General features: G+C 44.6%; 1 protein-coding gene and 1 long non-coding RNA gene across 2 annotated transcripts in view; both read right to left on the bottom strand.

The window, feature by feature from the left end:
* Nucleotides 1-23,245, bottom strand: part of LOC148131653 (uncharacterized) — a 243,781-nt gene that overhangs the window by 19,277 nt on the left and 201,259 nt on the right. The gene's annotated exons all lie outside the window — the stretch shown is intronic.
* PBX2 (PBX homeobox 2) overlaps nt 1-23,245 on the bottom strand; it is a 46,672-nt gene that overhangs the window by 14,319 nt on the left and 9,108 nt on the right. The window contains 2 exon segments of the mRNA XM_087953247.1: nt 4,264-4,424; nt 4,427-4,507. Coding sequence (XP_087809373.1) covers nt 4,264-4,424; nt 4,427-4,507 — 242 coding nt within the window.

Consider the following 23,245-nt stretch of genomic DNA (forward strand, 5'->3'; position numbering starts at 1 on the left):
CCCAGAATTCCTCCTCCAATCATGTTAGCTCAGGAATTCTGGGAGTTGAAGTCCACAAGTCTTAAAGCTGCCAAGTTTGAAGACCCTTGCCCTAGTCATAGGATCAAAATTCAGATGCTTGGCAACTGGTTCGTATTTATGACGGTCACAGCATCCTGGGGGTCATACAATCCCCTTTTGCGGACTTCTGAGAAGCAACCTCAATGGGGAAGCCCGACTCACTCAACAACAGTGTTACTAACTTAATAGCTGCAATGATTCACTTAACAACTGTGACAAGAAAGGCTGTAAAAGGCAGACAAAACTCACCTATAGTCCTATTACTTTTCTTCCCTAGAAAAGGTAGGGTTTTCTACTCATTCATCCTGTTGCCCACTGTGGTCCTTCGAAAACACTAATTATGGCCACTAAAAGACTGGCCAATCCTAACAGTGTTGCTTAAAATGTATTCAGCAATACTGTTCCATGAAGGAAGGGCATCTAATGCCTAACTATACGTCTACCTGTGCTGTTGTGTGGGTGGGTGTCAGCCTTTTTTAGATTTCATCTTTCATCTACATCAAGAGTCTTCAAACTTGGCAAGTTTAAGACTTGTGGACTTCCACTCCTAGAATCCCTGAGCTAACATGACTGGAGGAGGAATTCTAGGAGTTGAAGTCCACAAGTCGTAAAGCTGTCAAGTTTGAAGACCCCTGATCTATATCAATGTGTCCTCTATTCATCCTGTTATATTTTTTTAAAACAAGAATTCCAGGTACAGATGACAGATAATCAGAGTTGGAAGGGACCTTGTAGGTCATCTAGTCCAACCCCCCCACCCCAGTGGGAGACCCTACACCATTTCTGACAGATGGGAGTCCAATCTCTTCTTGAAAGTCTCAAGTGATGGCGCTCCCACAACTTCCGAGGGCAACTTCTGTTCCATGGGTTGATTGTTCTCACTGTCAGAAAGTTTCTCCTTATTTCCAGGTTGAATCTCTCCTTGTTCAGTTTCCATCCATTATTCCTTCTGTGGCCTTTGGGTGCTTTGGAAAATAGCTTGACTCCTTCCTCTCTGTGGCAGCCCCTCAAATATTGGAAGACCGCTATCCTGTTTCCCCTGGTCCTTCTCTTCACTAGACCAGCCATGCCCAGTTCCTGTAACCGTTCTTCATATGTTTTAGCCTCCTGAATCTAGTATTTTTTTTTTTTTAATGGTCAATGGTTTTGAGCTGGTGCACAATTTGCAGATCCTCCTAGACTCAATGATTCCTGCTCAATGAGCAGGTGGCAGTCATGGCACGAAAGTGGGGTGGGGATTGATCTGGTATGCTGATTCTGCCCTTTTCTGGGCCAGGAGGCCTTGGGCTCATGGTCACTTCCTGTTCGGGCTACTCCAATGAACTCTACATGGGGCTGCCCTTTCAGATCCCACCCTCCTGACCTTCCGCAAGACCTCAAGACTCCTTCCGCAAGACTCTGTCCGTTGGCTTGGAGCTCCAGTGGGGGGAGTCCTGTCATCCTGGAGATGGCAGACAGATTGAGAACACAACCCATCCTCCTCCCTCCTCATCCTACCACGCCTTCGCTCATCTTTTATTAGGGTTGATAAATTAGTACTTTTATAGTATTTGATTTAATTACATGCATGTTTTGTATAGGTTTCTCCTTTTTAGCGTTGTGAGCTGCCCGGAAATACCCTGTGGTAAGATAGGTGGATGACAAATTTAATAAAGATCAGCTGGAAGCTACAGCCAGTACCAGAATGTGACCATGGCAACCACAGTGATGGGCGTCCCTTGGGTTTCTCCATGTAACACCTCTGTTGCATAGAGTTATACTAGCTCTCAGTTTCCTCCCAGGTGCAATTCAAGGTGCTGGTTATTACCTTTAAAGCCCTGTAGGGCACAGGGCAGAGGTGGAATTCAGTGGCTTCTGACCAGTTCTGGAGAACCGGGTAGCGGAAATTTGGAGTAGTTCGGAGAACCGGCAAATACCACCCCTGTCTGGTCCCGCCCCCATCTATTCTCCGCCTCCCGAGTCCCAGCTGATCGGCTGGGTCTTCTTTGGTTGCCCTGCACAGGAGAATGGAGCTGGAAAGCAGGTTAGTGGGGTGGGGTGGGAATGGGGATTTTACACGCCCACTAAGCCACGCCCACAGAACCAGTAGACAAAACAACTTGAATCCCACCACTGGCACAGGGTCAGGTTATTTGTACGACTGCCTTTTCTTAAGGCAGGAGGGGGTGTGGTTTGGGTGCTGCTTGCATCCCGTGAATGGGGCTTTCCTTTTCTTAAGGCCAGTCTGACCAGGTCAGATAGGGTGGGCATGCTCCTAGTTCCTTCCTTTAAACCCGAGGTCCCCAACCCCCGGTCCATAGACCCGCAACCAGGCCATGGCCAGTGGTGGGATTCAATTTTTTTTTTTTATTACCAGTTCTGTGGGCGTGGCTTGGTGGGCATGGCAGGGGAAGAATACTCTGCAAAATCTCCGTTCCCTCCCCACCCCACTAACCTGCTTTCCAGCTCCCTTCTCCTGTGCACGGCAACCAAAGGAGACCCAGCCGTTCAGCTGGGACTCGGGAGGCAGAGAATAGATGGGGTTAGCGGGGCCAGTCAGAGGTTTATTGGACGGTTCTCCAAACTACTCAAAGTTTCCGCTACCGGTTCTCCAGAACTGGTCAGAACCTACCGTCCCTGTCCTATTGTTTCTCTTATTCTTTTATTTTTCTTATATGTACCCATTTCATGTATTCACAACTATGTATACACTTATACTTATTATCTTGTAAACAATTGGCAAATCAAATAAATAAATAAATAAAATAAATATACCACTTCTGGCCACGGCCTGCCAAAAACTGGACTGCGCAAACAAGCAAAGCCCCATCCATGGGATGCAGGCAGCGCATTAAACCACACCTGCTCCAGTCCACGGAAAAATCTCTCTTCCCAGAACAGGTCCCTGGTGCCCTAAAGGTTGGGGGCCTCTGCTTTAAACATTGCCCTATGGAAGTCCGTTCTCCCTGAGGTTCAGCAGTCCTCCCACCCTTCTCCTTGCCTTCTGAAAGGATCTTAAGAGCTCACTTTTACCTCAGTCCCAGGGACAGGATGAGGGGAACGAGAGGTTTGAACGATGAACTAGCATGTGGAAGATCAACTTTGGTGCCAGCTTTTAATATTCATTATTTGATGTTGTAAGTAATATTTAGTTGTAGGTTTATAAATGAAACACTTAATACATTGAATGTTTTAATAGGTATATGTACGGTTATGCATTATGTTGTTTTATTATTGATGTTGTTTTAATCCTTGATTGGAAGCTACCCAGAGTCTGATATGGGCAGCCATATAAACGGTTTAAATAAATAAAATAAAATAAAATAATAAAATAAAATAAAATAAAATGTGTAGCATTTGATTTTGATTATGTGCCATCAAGCTAGTGATGACTTATAAAAGCCATGGGAATAAATTTTCTCCAGAATGATCGGATTGGACTCCAACCCTATTCTTTGTATGGATTCTTAATCCCAACACTGCCTCATCATCATTGTAATCAAGCTCATCATTGTTGTAATCAAGTCCGTCCTTCCTTCCTTCCTTCCTTCCTTTTTTCCTTAACAGATAACCAGAGTTGGAAGGGACCTTACAGGTCATCTAATCCAACCCCCGGCCCAAGTGGGAGACCCTACACCATTTCTGACAAATGGCAGTCCAATCTCTCCTTGAAAGTCTCAATGATGGCGCTCCCACAACTTCCAAGGGCAAAGCTGTTCCATTGGTTGATTGTTCTCACTGTCAGAAAGTTTCTCCTTATTTCCAGGCTGACTCTCTCCTTGTTCAGTTTCCATCCATTGTTCCTTGTCTGGCCTTTGGGTGCTTGACCCCTTTCTCTCTGTGGCAGACCCTCAAATATTGGAAGACTGCTATCATGTCTCCCCTGGTCCTTCCTTCCTTCCTTCCTTCCTTCCTTCCTTCCTTCCTTTCCTTCCTCCTTCCTTCCCGCCCTCCCTCCCTTTCCCAGCAAATCTATGCTCCATATGTCCCCAAAATGTCTTCATATATGACTATTTCCATGTAATTTAAAAATAAATATATGGGGAAATGCAGGATTGGAAAGGTTTACTGCCGCAAGTGTGTGCAAGCCAAAGAATTTGGCAGCCACCGCTTTAGAGAGCAAAAATCAAGGACAAATCCCTTTAAATATATATGCACGCACGAACACACGCACACACAAATACACAAACACACAAGGTGCCTGCTCTCTGGTCTTCTTCTTACCTGCTCGTACTTCTCCAGCTCCGAGTGGTAGATCTGGCGGATTTGCGAAAGCTTGTTGCGGTAATCCGAATGCTCTATTGAGTTGTCAGGGGATACCCCTCCTGCCGCCGCTGCCGCCGCTGCCGCCGCCGCAGAACCGCCCCCTTTTTCAGGTCCGGCCACCCCTCGGCCAGGAGCATATTATCCAGGCGCATCAGCTGTGGGTCGACCGGCTCTTCCTCTTGCGAACTCCGGATGCTCAGCCCTGCAGGCATCATCATCAGGAAAGGAAGGGGTTAAATTGACCCGTTTGTGCAAGCCTAGACTTGTATGCAAGCATTGGGGGGGGGGTGCCAGCATGGACACCCAACTCTTCCCCCCCATATAAACTATTTTTCACTTGGTTCCCCCTCCCTCCCCTCCGGTGTCTCTCCGGTTGCTTGGCAAGAGGCTGGGTTGCAGGGAGGTCGTTGCTATGGTAGCGGAAGGCCCGGAAAAGGGGTAGCAGTTTTTTTGGCAGGAGTCATCCTGCAGAGTTGTGTGTGTGTGTGTGTGTCTGTTGGCCAGAAGGAGAGCAGGACAGACAGCCAGGGGAGGGAGGGGGGAGGAGAAGAGCACAAGCTAAGACCCCACAGAAGCAAGAATGAGGATCAGTCAGTTTGGCTCTCTAACCTTCACCACCACCCCAAAAAAAGTATGGAGGATAAATTTTGCCCTCCCTCCTCCATGTTTCCAATCCAGGGCTGGTCTTTTGTGCTTTTCACAGCAGCCCAGGGGCCTCTCTGCACCCCACTCCAACCTCTCCCCAAAAGTGGCACGCAGCCAGGAGAGAAGAAATAACTCGCGAACCTGCCCGGCCTCATTCATTTTAACAAGCTTTCTCCTCCACACCCCCAACGCCTCATGCTCTCTCCCGCTACGTAAGGGAATCGCCTGGCGAGGCTGCAAGGGTGCAACTCGATCTGTTGCTCATGCCTCCCCCGTTAGGAAATGCACTGGGTGTGGAAGCCGCCCAAGCCAAGCTGGGGCAGCCCCACAACTGGCAGGGCAACTTACTGGAAGTGAAAAGTATGTGTGTATATGTGTGGAGAGGAGGGGGGGAGATGAGACACAGAAATGGGATAAATGCATTAGATTTGTAACCAAGCAAGGTTGCACCAGCAGGGAGCGGGCCGTGGGAGCAAATCTGCTGTACAACTCGCTTGACCAGTTCTGGAAAAGCTTCCTCGCTGGTGTTCAATGCGAAGAGGCTGGAGGCCCAAACAATGGTGGACTTTCCTCCACTTCTGCTGAGCTTGTGGGAGAAGAAAAGGCTGGTCTGTGGTGCCAAAAAATTAAAAATGAAATGAAAATCAGGAGCACCTTTTCCGATAAACGCAACTTGCAAAAGCAAGCTGCCTTTTAATAAAATCAAAAAAGCTCCCAGGCTCTTAATTTCGAGCTCTACCTAAAAGTCACTTGCAAGGGACAGAAGCTGTGGGGGAAAAAAGTCCTTTCCCATTAAGGCAATAGATAAGCTGGTGCTTCAAGCCAGAAATTCAACCGGTGCAGATTTAAGGCAATAGATAAGCTGGTGCTTCAAGCCAGAAATTCAACCGGTGCAGATTTAAGGCAATAGATATGCTGGTGCTTCAAGCCAGAAATTCAACCGGTACAGATTTAAGGCAATAGATAAGCTGGTGCTTCAAGCCAGAAATTCAACCGGTGCAGATTTTGTTTTTACATCAGGATTCCCCTAAGTCCTCAGGACTGACTCCCAAGGGACAAACTAATTTTTTATGAAATTTATTTGCCGCTCATCTTGCAACCTTTATTTATTTATTTTATTTATATCCTGCCTTTATTACGATGTTTTATAAATAACTTGAGCTAGCAAACAGACTGAATGCCCCTTCTTCTTGTTTTTCCAACACAACAACCCTGTGAGGTGGGTAGGGCTCAAAGTCACCCAGCTGGCTTTCTTGCCTAAGGGGGGGGGGACTAGAACTCACAGCCTCCTAGGTTTTAGGCCAGCATTTTACACCAAACTGGCTCTCCAAGGGATTGTTCTCATTATTTGTAGTCCTATTAATTAAAATCATCTGGATTAATTTATTTTCATGTAATAAATGTTTGCGGGGTATGTGTCAGTGAACAATCTGAAACTTTATGGGGGAGGAGTTAACGATCTGAAGAGTTTGGGGACACCTGCATTACACACTAATTAACAGGGCTCACAATTTCCACTGAAATTATAAAAAAAATGGGAGCGATTGAAACTTTCCTCAGTTCTGGGAAAAATCATTACAAGTCCTTCTTCTGAACGTTTGGGGGCCAACGACGTGCTCCATTAGTTCACGGAGGGTGGTATATGAATGAAGGAATGAGCTGGAAGGGACCTTGGAGGTCTTCTAGTCCAACCCCCTGTTCCAGCAGGAGAACCTATACTATTTCGGATGTGACTGTCTAGACCAGGGATGGCGAACCTTTTTGTGGTGTGCCGAAAGCGTGCGCGCGCGATAACGCATGCGCACGTAGGTGGCACCCACAATGCAATGCGCCCTGCCCCCTGCGCATGCGTGCATAACACCCCTGTCCCGAAGCTCAAGGGAAGCCTCTGCAGGCTTGGGAGGGTGAAAACGGCCTCAAACGGGCCGAAAATCAGCTGTGAGCTGCGCGCATGCACAGTACAGGTAAGTTTGGTTGAGGCTCACGTGCCCGCACAAATGGCTCTGTGTGCAAGCCATCACAGGTCTAGACTCTAAGACTCTTTCTTAAAAATTCAATGATGGAACATCTACAATTTCTGAAGGCAAACCTGTTCCACTGCTTAATTGTCCTCACTGTTAAGAAGTTTCTCCTTAATTCCAGGTTGCTTCTCTCCTTGGTTAAGTTTCCAACCGTTGTTTCTTGTCCTGCCTCCTCTGGTGTTTTGGAGGATAATTAGGAGAATAATAATAAGCTGGAGACAATTTAAAACTCTGTCAAATCGGAAATCATAATCTTGAATATGAACCCCGTTACTATTAATCTCGGCCAGAAGGAAAATGAGAGATTCCTCAAGATGTGATAAATAACAGTTACACTTTGACCTCTTATCGCTTCATTGCACTGTTTTCAAATGATCTTAGAGGAAAACAGGATGAGATTAGAACGTCTTGCATGATAGATCTGAAATTGTATGTATTGTTGGGGGGCGGGGGGCAAAATTAATAAAAAGACTGTGGACATGTAATTTATAGGTGGTCCTCGACTTATGAGCACAGCAGGAACCAGAATTTATGTTGTTAAGCAAGGTTGTTGTTAAGTGAGCCGTGCCCAATTTTAAAACCTTTTTTGCCACAATTGTTAAGAAAATCAATGTAGTTATTAAGTCAGGGGTGTCAAACTCAATTTCACTGAGGGCCATTATCAGAGTTGTGTTTGACCTGGGGGTGGGGGTGGGGGGCTGGCCAGTTTGATGTCACTCGTGTCGGGGATGTCTCTGAAGGCCCGAATGCTCTGAGAGGAAAAAACGGGCTCCTGAGCTCCATTTCCAGCCGCGATGCCCTCCACCAGCGAAAACGGAGCTCGGGTGGGCCACACGTGCCCCCCGGGCCCCATTTTCGGCTGCGACGGCCTCCTGCAGCCCACAGCCAAAAACAGCTCCGTCTTCTCTGGCAGAGGCACTGCAGGCCGGTTCTTTGTTGTTTCCAGGGTGGCTCCCTGGAAATCTAAACACCTGTGGGCTGGATCCAGCCCCCAGGCCTTGAGTTTGATACCCCTGAGTTAAGTGAATCATGCAGTCATTAAGCGAACCCAGCTTCCCTCTATTAACTTTGCTTGTTGGAAGATGACTGGGCAGGTCTAAATGGCCCTCACATAACTCCAGGGCACGGCAATCATTGTATATACATGCTGGTTGCTCAAATTTTCATCCAGGACTGTGGGGATGCTATAAGTGTGAGGACCAGTTGAACTCCTCACTTCGAATCACTTTTTTTCAATGTTATATCTTTGAACGGTCACTAAAGTTTATAGTTGTAAATGGAGGACTATCTATAGTTTGTTTAACGTATAGCATCTTGTAGGATTCGGGTTCAATTGCCAAAGAATTCCATTGTGATCTACCTTTTTTTTTGGGAGGTACAGAAAAAGAACAGAAACACAATAGGCATCCAATGCTATTTTATCAAAGAAGGTTTTGTGGGATGTATATTTTTGGCAGGGTTTTTTTTTAGCCTGGAAACCAGGGGCAAGACTATTTCTGATTTTTCTGCTTCGGGATTAATTTCTAATTAATGTTTAAATTAAACTCTCTAGAAATAAAAAGTACAACACTGAGAAAGTGATAGCAATTTCGCATCTACTGTAGGTTTTTCTTCCTTGACACTAAATTGTTTTATAATTTAGTGTGTCTGTATGTTCGAGCAACTAAATAGAATAAAAATCCCAACGTATCATTTGGTATGCACCTGGAATTTCCCAAAGCAACTATTTTCATTGTTAAAAATGAAAATTGGAAATGAATTATAATATTTTGCATTTATGAATTAAGACATTTCACATTTTTTACCTTATGCATTGCAATAAAGGTACTGTTAACTCAGTTATTAAAAACATATTTTTTAGCTGCTCTTGCATGTGCCAAATACAAATTTAAATTAGTTGCAGTAGTGTTTTACTGCAATGGGTTTTATTAGAAGTCAAGGAAACCTGTAACTCTCAGAATAAATCCACTTTTGGGACTATCTAAGACAGGGGTCCCCAAACCTGGCAACTTTAAGACTTGTGGATTTCAACTCCCAGAATTCCTCAGCCAGCAAAATCTCCCTAACTTTTTTTGGGATGGAAAGCGATTAGTGATTTCAAAGTGATTTAAATTTGCATTAGACCTTAAAATCTGCAAACTAAGCCTGCAGTCTAGCATCTGGACCCATAATGTAACAATATTTGCCAGGAATGAGTAAAGGAAATGATTAAAAACTGTGCAAATATTATCCAAGAAAGTAATGTGGTTTAAATTTGGCAAGTTTTTATAAAAATGGGAAAAACATCAAGATGCAAGCCAAACTTTTCAGCTATCTAAACAAGCCCAGTTTTGGTGCTACTGAGCATTTTGAATTCAATTGGATGGACACTTTAACTAGCAGATCCATAATCTTCTACCTGCATTCTGGCCAGGGAATTCTGGGATTTGAAGTCAACACACTTTCAGGTTGCTTAGTTTTCAAGAGAAACCACTGCATTAAATGATAAGAAAAGAACTGGAAACATGTCTCCAAACAGCACCCTCTACTGATCCAGATTGCACAATAAGTGTAATCAATAATAAATGAACGATAAGCCTACACATTTATAGTATCGACTTCCATACCAGCCATTTTTGTCCTCTAGGGGGCGGTGCTCATCTCCGTTACAAAGCCAAAGAGCCAGCGCTGTCCGAAGACGTCTCTGTGGTCATGTGGCCGGCATGAGTAAACGCCGAAGGTGCACGGAAAGCTATTACCTTCCCACCAAAGTGGTCCCTATTTTTCTACTTGCATTTTTACATGCTTTCGAACTGCTAGATTGGCAGAAGCTGGGACAAGTAACGGGAGCTCACTCCGTTATGCGGCGCTAGGGATTTGAACTGCCAAACTTTCTGATCGACAAGCTCAGCGTCTTAGCCACTGAGGTCACTGCGTCCCCTAGTCCTCGCTTAACAACTTCTCTATTCAGCAATTATTAAAATTTGCAACAGCACTGAAAAAGTAATGTTACAATCAGTCCTCCACATTTATGACCGTTGCAGAGTCCCTCCAATCATGTGACTGCCATCTGCGTGCTTCACAGCCAGCTACCAACAAGCAAAGTCAATGGAGAAGCCAGCATTAACAGCGCAAGATATAATCACTTGACGACCATGGGCAATTCGTTTAACAAGCACAGTGGAAGTGACACCATAAGATCATTGCAGTCATATGATATCTCATTTAATGACTGTGTCACTTAGCAATGGAGTTGCTGGTCACTAAGCAAGGATTACCTATAACAGGCATTCATATCGGTTATCGTATCTTTCCTCCCTCTTGTTTTTTTAATTATCATTTCTTCAAATGTTATGTTCCCGTCTTGCAGATGGAAAGAAAGAGATGAAAAGTGGAGCCTTGCTTAAAGCTACGTCATGCACAGGTGGTCCTCACCCTACGACTGACTGGTTGCTTAGCAACTGTTTCAAATTACCCTCTACTTGGGGTGTATTTATGATGTGGATTCGAAGTTCCAACAGTTCCCCGCTGTAGGAGAGACTAGCCAAGCCAGTTGGGGGGGGGGGGAGTCAAACAGGGACCTAGTCTAGAATCCCTGCATGGGCACAAAAGAGCAAAGTCTGATTCCCCCCCCCCCCTTGAACGCTGTTGAACATCATCTAGATCAGGGGTCGCCAACCTTTTGGACCTCAGGGACCACCAAACTCATAATTTTAAATCCCGCGGACCAGAGACCCTGGGAAAATCCCCCAAAAAAGTCTGCAGGAAAATTCCCCACCCTGTTTTCCTAACAATCGATCATTCTTTATTTGGGATCACAGTATACCATCTCCAGCTCCGTTCTTAGGGGGAGAGAGCTAGAGTGAGAGACTTTTGGCTTCATGCAAGGAAAGCAGCAGAAGCAACAGAGTCTTTCTTTCTCTCCCCCAAACTCCGCCAGAAATGAGTCTTTGTGAGATTTGTCACACCGGTGCAGCCTCTTAGAGCAGGATGCCTTGCAGGGTCCCAAAGACTCATTTCTGGCGGAGTTTGGGGAGAGAAAGAAATACTTTTGCTGCTTTTCTTGCCTGCAGCCAAAAGCAGAAGAAGAAAGAAGCGGAAAGAAGCAGCCCGGTGGCTAGGCCAGGCATGTGTGGCGAGTGGGGCAAGTTCCCTTCCTCCGCTCACTACCTCATGTTGTTCTCAATCTAAGCAATGCAAGCCTTGTGTTCCCGCGGGCCATGTGGGCGGCACAGCCTTGTGTTCCCGTGCAGCCTGGATTAATTGTTTGGGAGATGCTTTGGGGATGACATTTCTCTGTGGACCATCGAAATTTCCAACAGTTCCCCGCGGACCACCAGGGGTCCCTGGCCCACCGGTTGGCGACCACTGATCTAGATTCACCCAGATGTAAACGTTTCGGCCTGTGTAGAGCCTTGAGCAATAAAAGAACTAATTGAACTGTTGGTGTGTGGGTCTGGTTGTTTGTACCTGACACACCCCCGTGGTCACATAACCGCACTTCAGACACTCAGCCACGCTACATTTCTGGTGGTTTGTAGAATCCCGTGGTCACGTGACTGCATTTTACAGCAGTTTTGCGGAAAGCCAGCATCTACTTCCAATATTCAGCGAAACTGGCCCACGATAAATCATAATGGTGATGGCTTAACAACTGCCACAGAAAAGGTTGTAACATCGGTTCAGTCATGTGGGTGACCCGATTTACTAGCGTCATGATTTACAACCTTGATGAGCAGACTCCATTACGCCCGTACGTTGAGGACTACCGGCATCCTGGTTAGTGCCAAGATCTGAACTGTAAACTTCCTTGTTGTGTTACACCGCAAGCCGTGGGGCTTGTGTTACGGAGCTCTTACGCAGCCAACAAGCAAATAAAAAGTTGTTTAGAGGTTGTAATAGAGACTCCACCTTTGCACTAATCTTTTTACACACACACACACACACACACACACACACTTATACCTAAAGGGGCAACTGCTTTTTCAGATTTAGCTCCACAGATGTTTCCACTTAAGATCTGTGCAGCCAAATGCAATTCATTCCATGGTACTTTGACTTTGTCAAGTTCAATCCATCTAGTATTTCTGATTTTCATTGCATTGCACACCTGGGATTTATTAAAACCCAGTCGCACTGAATGCCTCTTGTGTCCTTTGATAAAAGCTTCCTAAACCCAACGTCAAACTGGAAGAAAACTCCCCGCAGGTCCCCCGCTTTAGAAATTCTCAAAATGAAAGCACGGACGTTGTTGTGCCTTTTTATATATACAGGAAAGGCAGTCAGCCTAGAAAAAATGGGAATTGCTTCAAGTACTTAAAAGTCATCTGGGGAGACGCAGATTTGCAAACTGCCAGTAAACATGGCTTAATCCCAACAAATTTTAGAGGCTGACTCCACTGCTTTCTCATGAACTGTGCTTTTAGTTGTTTAATCAAATGTCATCCAAAGTTGGGTCCTGAGGAGCGAAAGAGGCAGAAATGTTTACAGTAATATTATTCTACAAATAGATGGACAAAAACTAGTGAAAAACATTATTCCTGTGGGTTTTTGGGTTTTTTTTTGCAGGAACACTAAACCAGAATTCCTTTTGGTAGATGGTTTATTGTTTGGAAGCAACTATGCTGGTTCACAACACCAGGTCAATCACACTCCTTCTTAAGTGGGTAATTCAAAAACCTTGCCTCTGAAATAATTACAGGTCATCCTCAACTTACGACTAAGCGACCCTTGGACATTGCGATGACCCTGAAAAAAGGGACTCACAAGTGTCCCATGTTGCAGCATCGCAACTGCAGCATGATCAAAATCTGAGCCTTTAGCAACCAGCGTGAATTTACGATGGTTTGCAGGGCCCCTTGATCGCCACGTGTAACTTCTTCCAACAAGCCAAGTGGAGTGATTCACTGAGCAACTGCCTGGTTCACTTAGCCACTGCAGCAACTCGCTTAACCACCGGAGCGCAAAAAAACAAAAACAAAAAAGACTAGGCGTGACTCGCTTAACAACTTTGCTTAACAATGGAAATTCCGGTTCCAATTGTGCTCTTCAGTTGAGGACTAGTGGTAAGCGATGTTTCCACCTTGGGAAATGCGTGCTTCATTAATCTGCTCCTGTTTCCAATTATATATATATAAGGCCTTGTACAAAAAAAGAACGGGCCGCAGGGGTGGGATTCTACCGGTTCAGACTGGTTCTATAGAACCGGTTGTTACAAATCGTGCCCCTGGCTGGCCCTGCCCTTCTCCGCCCCCCCCCCTACCCAGTCAGCCCTTATCACGCATGCGCAACATCGCCCGCGTGCCTGACATCACTGACTGCATTCTGTGTGCCCCCCGGTCGGGCTTCATTTTTTGCCTCAGGGAAGCTTACTGGGAGCCAAAACGCCCTCCCAAGGAGGCTTCCCTGAGGCCCAGGAGGCCCCAAAACAGAGCGGCGGGAGGGGGGGGGTTGCTGAAAAAAAACACCACGCCCACCCAGTCACATGGCCACACCCTGCTCATGCTCACCTAGCCACGCCCACAGAACCGGTTGTTTAAAAAATTGAATCCCATTCCTGGCGTGCCGCATCGTACACATTTGCAGATCTCGTGCAAGAGATGTTGTAAATCGTTTTATGCAAATCTAAAGCGCACCTCTGCATCACAATCCTTATTTGGGGGGCAAGAACGCCGAGTGCAAAAGAATAGATATTTCTGATCGCGGGATGTCACGTTTCTTACTTGGAGTGGTTTTAAAATTATGCTTATCAGCCTTTTAGAAATCATTTTGCAAAAACAACTATTCCGCCAACAGGAGGGGGCCATTTGAAATAAAACAAAACGTGAAGGGTTGAGCCGGCAAATGAATTTTGATCTCAGGCAGCAAAACAGTTCTTACTAGCCTGTTTCGCAACTTAAAATTATGGACGCAGTATTCCTGTCAGGGAAATGAGTGATTTAAGAATGTTATTATAATAGATATGCATTACGCAGGCATGCCGTGACTTTCCAGTTTCCATCTCCAACTCAAGGGATCAGATAATAAGCGATAATGATAAATTTCTCCCTGTGTGACTGCATTCTGATCTAGATCAAAATGAATATTGTTGGGGGGGGGGTCCCAATTTTGTGCAGTGTTTTAGGAGTTTTATTCAAGAAAAGAGAATGGGGAAGAAAAGAGAGGGAGGGAGGGAGGGAGGGAGGGAGGGAGGGAGAGAGAGAGATTTTTTTAATAAATCGAGTATTTGAATAAATAAAACAAATGTTGTACATATGAAGTGGCCAACTGGGTACTCCCATAAAAGTCCTAAAAACACACGAAAAAATTTGACAGACCGCATTTTTCTCAATTTCCCCCCCTAAAACTATTCCTATTATAACAAGAAGATGGTGTTTGATTTCATTGTATGAGGTGCAATGACAATAAAGTAAACTAAACTAAACTAAACAATGGTGCATTTCAAAAGGAAAAAAATGTGCAATTTTTTTTAAAAAAAAAACCAGTGTCAAGATAGCACCAGAGTTTAACTTCACCTAAAGTTCATCCATGCATTTTAAATGCATGGCATCCTCCATTGTTTTTCACTGGGCATAGTTTTTAGAATTCTAGTCTTCATGTGTTCAGGGGTTGGTGAAAAAGTTTACTATGGGTTGACATCAAAATCTAGCAGCAAAGTGTACGCTGAGCTTCTCTGCCAATGAAAAAGGAGTGGGGTATTAAGAGAAGTTTTCATAATAATGGAAAAAATCTTGGCCAGCATTTAGAAAATCTGCACATTGATAAAATTTCCATCTGTCAGTTGAAAAGAACTCAATGCTTGGATCCACACATACATTACACCAGTTGGGAAGAGCTCGATGCGTATGAAAGCCAGCACTAGCTAAAGAACTGGCAGCTGCGACTCCATATTGTTGGGAAAAGATAACGACGTATCTAGACAAATGCACAGATGCAATTTGTTTGATTTTTTGGGATTTATGTGCTGCGGTTTGTAAACCACCATGACTTATAACTGTAGAGAGAATATCTTGAATAAAGCCAACTCTGGTTGATTCAACAGCCTGCTCAACGAAAGCCAAAAAAAAAAAAAAAAAAGAGTTTTTGTTTAACAGGCTTAGTTGGTTGAGTCATTCAGCTACTTGTGCTGAATTCTAAAGACAGATTAATTATGAAGTAAATCAAAAGCAGCTTGAGCAACAGCAACCCTCTTACTCCACCCTCCTGCTGAAGTTGTTTTTCAACTTTTTGTCAAGCACGAGTTGCTTGTCTCCTTGTCTATTTTAAACCAGGATTTAAGGGGACACGGGGACGCTTGAGCCTGCAACGCAAATGAAGACCATCCACCTCGAATAAGAGAAAGTTGGAAAAATGGATGACCGAGGACTGAAACACAATGCTTCAACTCTAGAGAAGAACATCTATCAAGTCCAGTGCCAAGTTGGGAGGCAGCCAAGCACATCCCACAGGAGAAGGGGGGGGGAGGAAACACCACAGGAGTAAATTTTGTTTGCAATGCTGCTATTATTAAATACTGGACAACTCGTGACCTGTGAGGTCATTGTTTCAGAGATATTTCCTTACCAAATCTCTGAATTTCCACTGGGCCATTGGGGGTGTCGGCCGGTGCATGCACCTCCGCACACGCACATGGTCCCACTCGTGGGAGCGTTATCAGGGACGCTTGCGGCCCCTTTCACATGAGCATTGTTGTGAATGTCGTAGGCACTTGTGCGTACACACGAGCTGGCCCCTCTCACAAAATCATCCCCTCTTGCCCCGCTCCAGGCCACCAATCCGAAAAAGTTGGGAAACTCTGGTACAGCACATCATATATCAAGAACTGACCACAGGAAATATTTTGCAATATTTTGCATTAGGTCCTAACTTGCTTCATACCATAGGCCAAATTTCAATTCCGCGAGAATTTCAATTCACTGGTCCCATATTTTGGATAAGCTCTGTAAGTTGGCCCGCTTGAGGTATCATGGTTGAAAAACTTTTGTCCTATGATACACTGTTTTGCCCAGTTAAAGGTTACAGAACGAGAGTTTTAGTGCTACATAGCAGTGTTTTTTAACCTTGGCAACTTTAAGACTTATGGACTTCAATTTCCAGAAATCCCCAGCCAGTATGGCTGGCTGAGGAATTCAGAAAATTGAAGTCGACAAATTGCCAACTTGGAGACTCCTAGTATATAGATATCTCAGTGTCATAAAATACTAGACATACAGTATAACATGACAATAAACCCACTGCTGTTTTCTTTACTTTTATCGGGGTGTTCTGAAAACTCAAACTCGTTTAAGATACTTCTAATAAAAGAATATTAATATTTAAGATTCTGGAAGCTGCTCAAATGTTCATAGTCTAAAGAATGTAGTACTTCTAGACGCAATACAGGTAGTCCTCGACTTACAACAGCCCATTTAGTGACCATTCAAAGTGACCATGGCACTGAAAAAAGCGACCTTCGACTGTTTTTGACACAACTGTTGCACATCCCCACAGTCACATAATCAAAATTCAGATGCTTAACAACCGACTCATACTTATGACAGTTGCAGTGCCCTGGGGTCTTATGATGCCCCTTTGAAACCTTCTGGAAAGCAAAGTCAACGTGGAAACCAGATTCGTTCCACAACTTGCCAACTTAACCACCTGCAGTGATTCACTTAACAACCATAGCAACAACTGTCTCACTGGGCAACAGAAATGTTGGCTGTTAAGTCGAGCGCTACCTGTAATAAAGCCACTTTTGCCAGAAATAAAAGGGGGAGGAGTCACTTCCATTAGGAAAAAGATTCTTCCACGCGTCTCCAGGTTTTTAAAAGATCTTGTAGAAACAAATACTGAAATTTCAAACTGCCAAGACTAGCACGTCTTAGTGCTGTAACAGGTAAACAGAGAGAAATTAAAGAAAGCAACAGAAGGCTTTGCCGCGTGCCAAGCCAAGATCTTTGGCCTACCAAGCCAGGTTCCTCCACCTCAAAGAATTAGAACTTGAGAATAGACAAAGGTACAGTTAGACCTCAACTTACAACTGTTCGTTCGGTGACTGTTCAAAGTTACGACGGCACTAAAAAAAAGGTGACTTAGGACTGCTCCTCATACTGACTGCTTTCTTTAGAAGTACACCCACCTGCTCAGAAAATGTTTCAAAACGAAGACGGGCTTTTCCTACCAATTGATAATTCTTTATTTGGGATCGCAGGATACCGTCTCCAGCTCCATTCTCAGGGGGTGAGAGAAAGAGAGAGACTTTTGGCTTCATGCAAGGAAAGCAGCAGAAGTCTTTCTTTCTCTCCCCCAAACTCTGCCAGAAATGAGTCTTTGTGAGACTTGTCACGCCAGCGCAGCCTCTTGGAGCAGGATGCCTTGCAGGGTCCCAAAAACTCATTTCTGGCGGAGTTTGGAGGGGAGAAAGAAAGACTTTTGCTGCTTTCCTTGTGTGCAGCCAAAAGCAGAAGAAGAAGCAGAAAGAAGCAGCCCGGTGCTAGGCCAGGCATGTGGGGTGAGTGGGGCAAGTTCCCTTCCTCCACTCACTACCTCATGTTGTTCGCAATGCAAGCCTTGTGTTCCCGTGCAGCCTGGATTAATTGTTTGGGAGGTGCTTTGGGGGTGACATTTCTCTGTGGACCATCGAAATTTTCTCGCGGACCACCAGGGGTCTCTGGCCCATTGGTTGGCGACCACTGTTCTAGAACAGGGGTCCCCAACCACCGGGCCCTGGACCGCCGGTCCGTGGATCATTTCTACCGGGCCGCCGGTTTGCTGGAGTGCCGCCATCTTGTTTCGGCGAGAAAGTTCTTCCAGGTGAGCTTTCCGATTGGAAAGCGGCGTTGGAGTCCTGAAGGAATCTCGCGCCTTAGTTTCATCGAAAGGGCGGCTTCAAACGAAGAGCCGTCCCGATGGCGGAGGAGATTAAGAAAGCACAAAAAGGTACAAAGGAGGAGTTGAAGGTGGCGGGGAGAGCGGGGGACGGTTGGCTGGCCGGTCGCTCGGCTCGCCTTGCCTTGTCATGCGTGCTGATGCCGGTACCGGGCGCGGATCATTTTGTGATGCCGGTACTGGGCCGTGGCAAAAAGGTTGGGGCCACTGTTCTAGAGGACATTAAAGTACATCCTCACTTTTTGATGGCAGGATGAAGGACAGAGATAGCCATTTTATTAGAACATCCCCCTCACATTTTCCAAATTTAATACCTCCAAAGTTCCTCAAGGCTGGTTACTCCTTGATCAAAAGTCATTTTACAACATTTCAATGACCTGCCCAACCAAGGGTCTTCCACTTGGGGATCTCTCAAGTTTGGGAATGAACCTTTTCTAATTCCTAAGATGACATGTTACTAAATAGTCCTCAACCTACAATCATAATTCAGTCCGGAAATTACAGTCATAAGTCATGACAGTTGTAAAAAGGGCCGTCGCATGACCAGCCCAATTTATGACCTTTTTTTAAAAAACAAATTTTATTAGTTTTTAAAGACAAACAAAACATAAAACATAAGAACACAAAACCTCTTTTCTGAAAGTTATTTGTAAATTTTAACAAAGCAAATAAAACATTATTTTATGCAGCATTGACACATTTCCTTATAAACACATACATATCCTTTCAAATTTCTCATTATTTCTCCCTTTACTTTTATTCAATTATATTTCTTTTCTATATTTATCTATTTTATATGTTTTTATTCATTATACTTATATTTTCATCTGACTTGTTTTATTCTCTTCTATCTTTTATTCTCAATTATCCTCTTCTAACATTCCTCCAAGGTTTTATTAACTCAATCAAGCATAAACACACAAAAACACAAAACATAGAAACATAAAACTAAAACATCTTTTCTGAAAGTTGCTTAGTCCCGGGTTACAACTCTTCGTACAGACACAAATTCAAATTCATATTATATTTATGACCTATTTTTGTGGTGGCCATTAAGCCGTTAAGCAAATGCTGCAGTCATTAAACAAACTCATTGCATGCTATGAACCAGGTTTTGCCAGAAACCAGAAATAAATGCTGGTTTCCCACAAAAATATCATCAACCACAATCATGTGACTCCAGGAGACTAAAAACCACTGTTAAATGTGGGCTGGTTGCCAAATACCCAAAATGTAATCACAGTTTTTTTTTGGGGGTGGGGTGGGGTGGCCATTGTAAGCTTGAAACTGGGTCCTAAATAGCTTTTGGGAGGTCCATTATAATTTTGAACGGTCCCTAAGCAACCGGTCATAAGTTGAGGATTATCGTTATCTTCCCTTGGCCATCTCCCTTGTTTCTCTGCTGAAAATGAAACAAAGGCATATTCTCTTTGCCAGCTCACTTCTAATGTTAGATTGACTATGGTTACCTGGCTACTGCTCCAACGCAAGACTATGCAGAGAACATGGAACAATAACTCCGAAAATACACAGGCATGGAGAAGAAGATTTCTATGTTGCTTTGAGGAATCAAAAGCAGGACAGTTATGCAAAATTACGAGCAATTTTTTCCTACTTCTTGGCCCAGTTAAGGATAATTTCTGCCAGGGAGTCTTCACGAAAGTACATCCCGTCCCCTGGATTTGGCAAGGGTGAGGCCAGGCACTAGAATCCCTAGAGGGCACCCAAGAAGGCAGGGGGGGAGATTCAAATCAATAAATAAAAGTATGCGTAATTAACGTCATAAAGTAAGAGGGGCGGAAATAATATACTGTACATCCTGACTTGGCACGTACGCCCAACAAGCCCAGATATATTATAACTGATTTATACACTTGATAATATGGTTTTAATTTGCATGCCACTACTCGACTTCGTGGTAGCCTACAGCAAAATAGAACTGGGCCCACGTCTGCAACAACGCAGCGATCATAAAACCTACAAAAGACAAGCAACAGAAGAGGACAACGTAATAACAAAGCAGAAACCCCCCAGAGCAAAATAGACACAATTTAAAGATGACTATTTTTTTAACTGCCCTTTCAGGGCCCAAACCAAACGTGACACCATTTCTGAAGGAAACTATCACTTCTACTCCAGGGGCCCAAGTTGATCTGTATCAGGATTTTAACAGAGAATCAGGGTGACTTTGAACCCCGGGTGCTTTTAATCCAGAACTGGGGGGGTCCCCAAACTCGGCAACTTTTAAGTCTTGTAGACTTCAACTCCCAGAATTCCCCAGCCAGCCACTCAATTCCACAAGTTGAGTTGGAAGCTCACAAGTCTTAATATTGCCAAGTTTGGAGACTCCCGATCTAGAACTTCTTCCTTCTTCTCCCCTTTGACTTGGAAGAAAAAAAATGTTCTTCCATGCCAGGCTCCCCACATAGCAATCTGGCTGAGGTGCACGGATCTGGGTCAGAATCACAAAAAGTCACCTTCTTCTCCAACACAGATTGAGAGGCAGAAGCGAAGAAGGCAGCCTTTGCTGGTCATATTTACAATCCCTCAATGGAGTTGTGAAGGGATACCTGACTTTTAAATGAATCAATTCAACTCAATTTATCACAGAGACTAGAAGAAATAAAAACACTCAGTAAATATACAATTAAAAATTCTAGAATAAAATAATAAGCAACAGATCAAATCTATGATAAAATCCAGTCTGTCAATTACACATGGTCTACTATACTAAAATTACACTTCATAAAACTGTGAGGCCCGTAGCCAGTTTAATACTAAAAGGGAAAGGATTAAGCAGTGCAAAGGGTTTGCCACATTTGTTGTATAAAATAGCTATGGTGGATTAGACGTGTGTTTCCAACGAATCCCCAGTGCTGCTGCGCAATTAATCTTAAAAGTAAAAGGCGAACAAAGAGTCCAGATGAGGAATCACCAGATAAGAAAACCATGATAATATTTACAGGTGAGATTAGTGAGGAGCTGCCACAGAGAGGAAGGGGTCAAGCTATTTTCTAAAGCACCCGAGGGCCAGACAAGGAATAATGGATGGAAACTGAACAAGGAGAGATTCAACCTGGAAATAAGGAGAAACTTTCTGACAGAGCAATCAACCAATGAAACAGCTTGACCTTGGAAGTTGTGGGAGCGCCATCACTTGAGACTTCCAAGAAGAGATTGGATTCCCATCTGTCAGAAATGATGTAGGGTCTCCTGCTTGGGTGGGGGGTTGGACTAGATGACCTACAAGGTCCCTTCCAACTCTGATTATCTGTTATCTGGGGTCCTCGGTGGTCTCTGAACTTGCTCGTTTTCTTGCAGAGGTTTCATTATTCAAACTAAGGAACATCTAGCTCCATGATGGCGAACCTGTGCGACGTGTGCCGGAAGTGGCACACAGAGCCATCTCTCTGGGCACGCCAGCCGTCGCCCGTTGCTCTTCTGCGTTCTTTGCACGCGCAGGAGCACCGGCCAGCTGGTCTGTGCACGCATGTGTGTTCAAAACCAGAAGACCAGGTGGCTGGCGCCCATGAGCACACCGGGAGCTACGCTTCCTGTTTCCGGCGCTCCTGCGTGTGCGTCAGGGAACTACTCTTCCGGTTTCCACTGGGCGTGTGTGCACGCACACCTGTTTTGGCACTCGGTGCCAAAAAAGGTTAGCCACCACTGATCTAGCTAGTTACCTAGTTTGGGTAATGAAATGTCTGCCAGAAAACAAGCAAGCTCAGAGAACGCCAAGGGCCCCCTCAGGTCAATCCCAAGCTACAAATATTCTCCTTTATCAATACAGGTGAGATTCGCAATTACCTTCCATACTTAATTTTCAAGACAGGACATTCCCTACCTGAGCCCTCAAACGTCCAAGCATCTCTAGAAACTTAAAACTTAAGGCATGTGCCTTGACTTTGCCAAGAACGAGGAACTGCAGGTGGTGCTCGACTTAACAACAGTTCATTTAGCGACCGTTCAAAGTTACAACTGCCCTGAAAAAAATGTGACTTATGACCGTTTTCACACTTGCGACCGTTTCAGTGTCCCCGTGGCCACATCATCAAAACTTGGGACACCTGGCATGTATTTACACCAGTTGCAGTGTCCTGGGGTGGAGTCATGTGATCCGTTTTGCAACGTTTCTGGCAAGCAAAGTCAATGGGGAAGCCCGTTTCACTTAACGACCAGATTATTAACTTAACAACTGCCATGATTCATTTCACAAATGACAAGAAAAAGTCGTAAAACGGGGCAAAACTCACTTAACCAATGTCTCCCTTAGCAACATATATTTTGGGTTCAACTATGGTTGTAAGTTGAGGACTACCGGTGGTGGAACTTTTAAAAATAAATAAATAATGCCTTGTTTCCACCACTGATTGTGGAACCCATTCTAGGTGAGAAAAGACCCTGGACTTTCTTCAAAGTTTTTCCACACAGCTAACACATCTTTAAGGTTATACAGGAAGTCCTCAACTTACAACAGTTCATTTAGTTGTCAGCTTTTTATTGAGGTCCGATGCTCCCATGCTGCCACATTTGAGTCTGGGAAAGTGGGAGGGGGAATATATTGAAGTATATCTAGTTAGATATAATCAGGGGTGGGATTCAACTGGCATTACTACCAGCTCGGTGACTACGTTTTGCACGCGCATGCGCGCGTTAGAAGAGCTTAAGCTGTGCCACCGACAGCTGAAAAGCACTGCGCGCAGGTGCACAGCGTTTGAAAAGCCACTTTTCCCCTGCTTTTTCAACCTCAGCTGTGCCGCGCAAAGCAGCTGAGGTTGAAAAAGGAGGAAATAAAGGTCAGGTAAGAGCCCGGGCGGGTGGGTGGGCCAAACAGCAGCAAACACAGAACCAGTTCTGTGTCTGCTGTTCTTCAGAGCTACTGGTTCTATAGATCCGGGCAGCACCAGTAGCATCCCACCCCTGGACATAACAACATTCTTTTTCTGATTCAAGGTCAGGTTGTTTTGCACGTAAGTGAGAGGAAGTCTTAACTTGGGACGGATGGTGATTGGGCCATGTGATGTGATGATAGGTGCAGGGGTGGATTTGTAGTTTTTACTTATTGCAAGGAAGCCCAGAACTTTCAGATTCGGGATTCCACAGTTGTGCACCAGTTTACTATCCAAAATAAAAAAGGAACCTTTGAGAAGATGTCTGTCTCGGAGTTATTGGTTGGAGTGGAGGTTTTCTGGAACGCTGACATTAGTGACCGTTCAAAATTAGAACTCTGAAAAACGTGACTTAGGACCGTATTTCACATTTACGACTGCTGCAGCCTCCCTATGGTCATGTGATCGCATCTAAAGATACTTGGCAGCTGGTCCATATTTATGACGGTTCCATTGTTCCGGTGTGTGTGTGTGTGTGTGTGTGTGTGTGTGTGTGATGTGATCCGCTTTTGCGACCTTCTGGCAAGCAAAGCCAAT

The sequence above is a fragment of the Notechis scutatus genome, chromosome 2, assembly GCF_049901735.1.
Source record: "Notechis scutatus isolate UNSWTSFEM ecotype Mainland chromosome 2, rNotScu1.2, whole genome shotgun sequence".
NCBI lineage: Eukaryota > Metazoa > Chordata > Lepidosauria > Squamata > Elapidae > Notechis > Notechis scutatus.